This window comes from Myotis brandtii, unplaced genomic scaffold (assembly GCF_000412655.1).
Source record: "Myotis brandtii unplaced genomic scaffold, ASM41265v1 scaffold632, whole genome shotgun sequence".
Taxonomy (NCBI): Eukaryota; Metazoa; Chordata; class Mammalia; order Chiroptera; family Vespertilionidae; genus Myotis; species Myotis brandtii.
The window spans coordinates 5,620-6,562 of NW_005370419.1; the positions used below are offsets into that span (position 1 = coordinate 5,620).

Below are 943 nucleotides of genomic sequence, written 5' to 3' on the forward strand. Positions count from 1 at the left end.
CCTGGGAGCAGCCTGTGCCCTTCCCCAGAGGCCCCGAGCCAAGTCCCCTCGACCCCACCGGCAAGGTCCCACCCTGGTTTTTCCGTGGACCCCGGCGGCCATGGCCTCACCAGCTGCCTCTCCATGTCCTCGTCCCGCGGGGAGCTGACGAAGATGGTGTTCTGCATGAGGCCCACGAAGCACCAGAAGGTGTCCGACTCGTCCAGGACCTCAGCCAGGAGGGGCGCCACCAGGTCCGACATGCCCTGCGAGTAGCCGATGGCCGGGTTGTACACCGCGTAGTTCAACAGGATCCTCCTGGCAACGTGGCCCAGAGGCAGGGCGGTCAGGAGGTGCCCACGACACACGCACCCACGCAGTCCTAACAGCGCGTGTCGTCCGGGCCCGCAGAACCCAGGCTGGGTACCTCATGCTCTCCACGTTGGGATTGCCTTCACCGCGGAAGAACTGGCTGCTGCGATCTGTCCGCACCACGTCCTTGTCCACCGTGAACTGCACGTTTCGCCAGAACGCCCGGTGCTCCTCGGGGGTCATGGAGAGCCTGGCACAGAGAGGGCCCGGGTCAGCGAGGGGCGTCTGCAGCATGAACTCGGCCTTGGGGAGGAGAGCTGGCCGCAGCCCCGGGGTTAACCAGGCCACTCGGACCTCAGCCGCCCTGCGGCCACCCCAGCGTCCAGGTAAGTCTGTTGACAAGAATCCTGCCCAGCCGGCGTGGCTCAGTGTTGAGCATCGACCTAGGAACCTGGAGGTCAGGGTTCCATTCCCTGTCCGGGCACAGGCCCAGGTTGTGGGCCCCATCCCCAGTGTGGGGCGTGCAGGAGGCAGCTGATCCATGATTCTCTCTCATTATGCATGTTTCCCTCTCTCCCTTCCTCTCTGAAATCAATAAAAAATTAAATTAATTAAAAAAAAGAATTCTGAAACTCTGACATGTGAGCTGAAG

General features: G+C 62.2%; 1 protein-coding gene across 1 annotated transcript in view; it reads right to left on the reverse strand.

Moving 5' to 3' along the window:
- The window catches only part of TBC1D16 (TBC1 domain family, member 16), a 4,225-nt gene extending 3,535 nt beyond the window's left edge, over positions 1 to 690 (reverse strand). The window contains exons 1-2 of the mRNA XM_014528393.1: positions 407 to 690; positions 111 to 297 (exon numbers count right to left, since the gene is read on the reverse strand). Coding sequence (XP_014383879.1) covers positions 111 to 297; positions 407 to 585 — 366 coding nt within the window. The 5' untranslated portion in view covers positions 586 to 690. The remainder of the gene's footprint in view (positions 1 to 110; positions 298 to 406) is intronic.
- Positions 691 to 943: the final 253 nt, after the last annotated feature.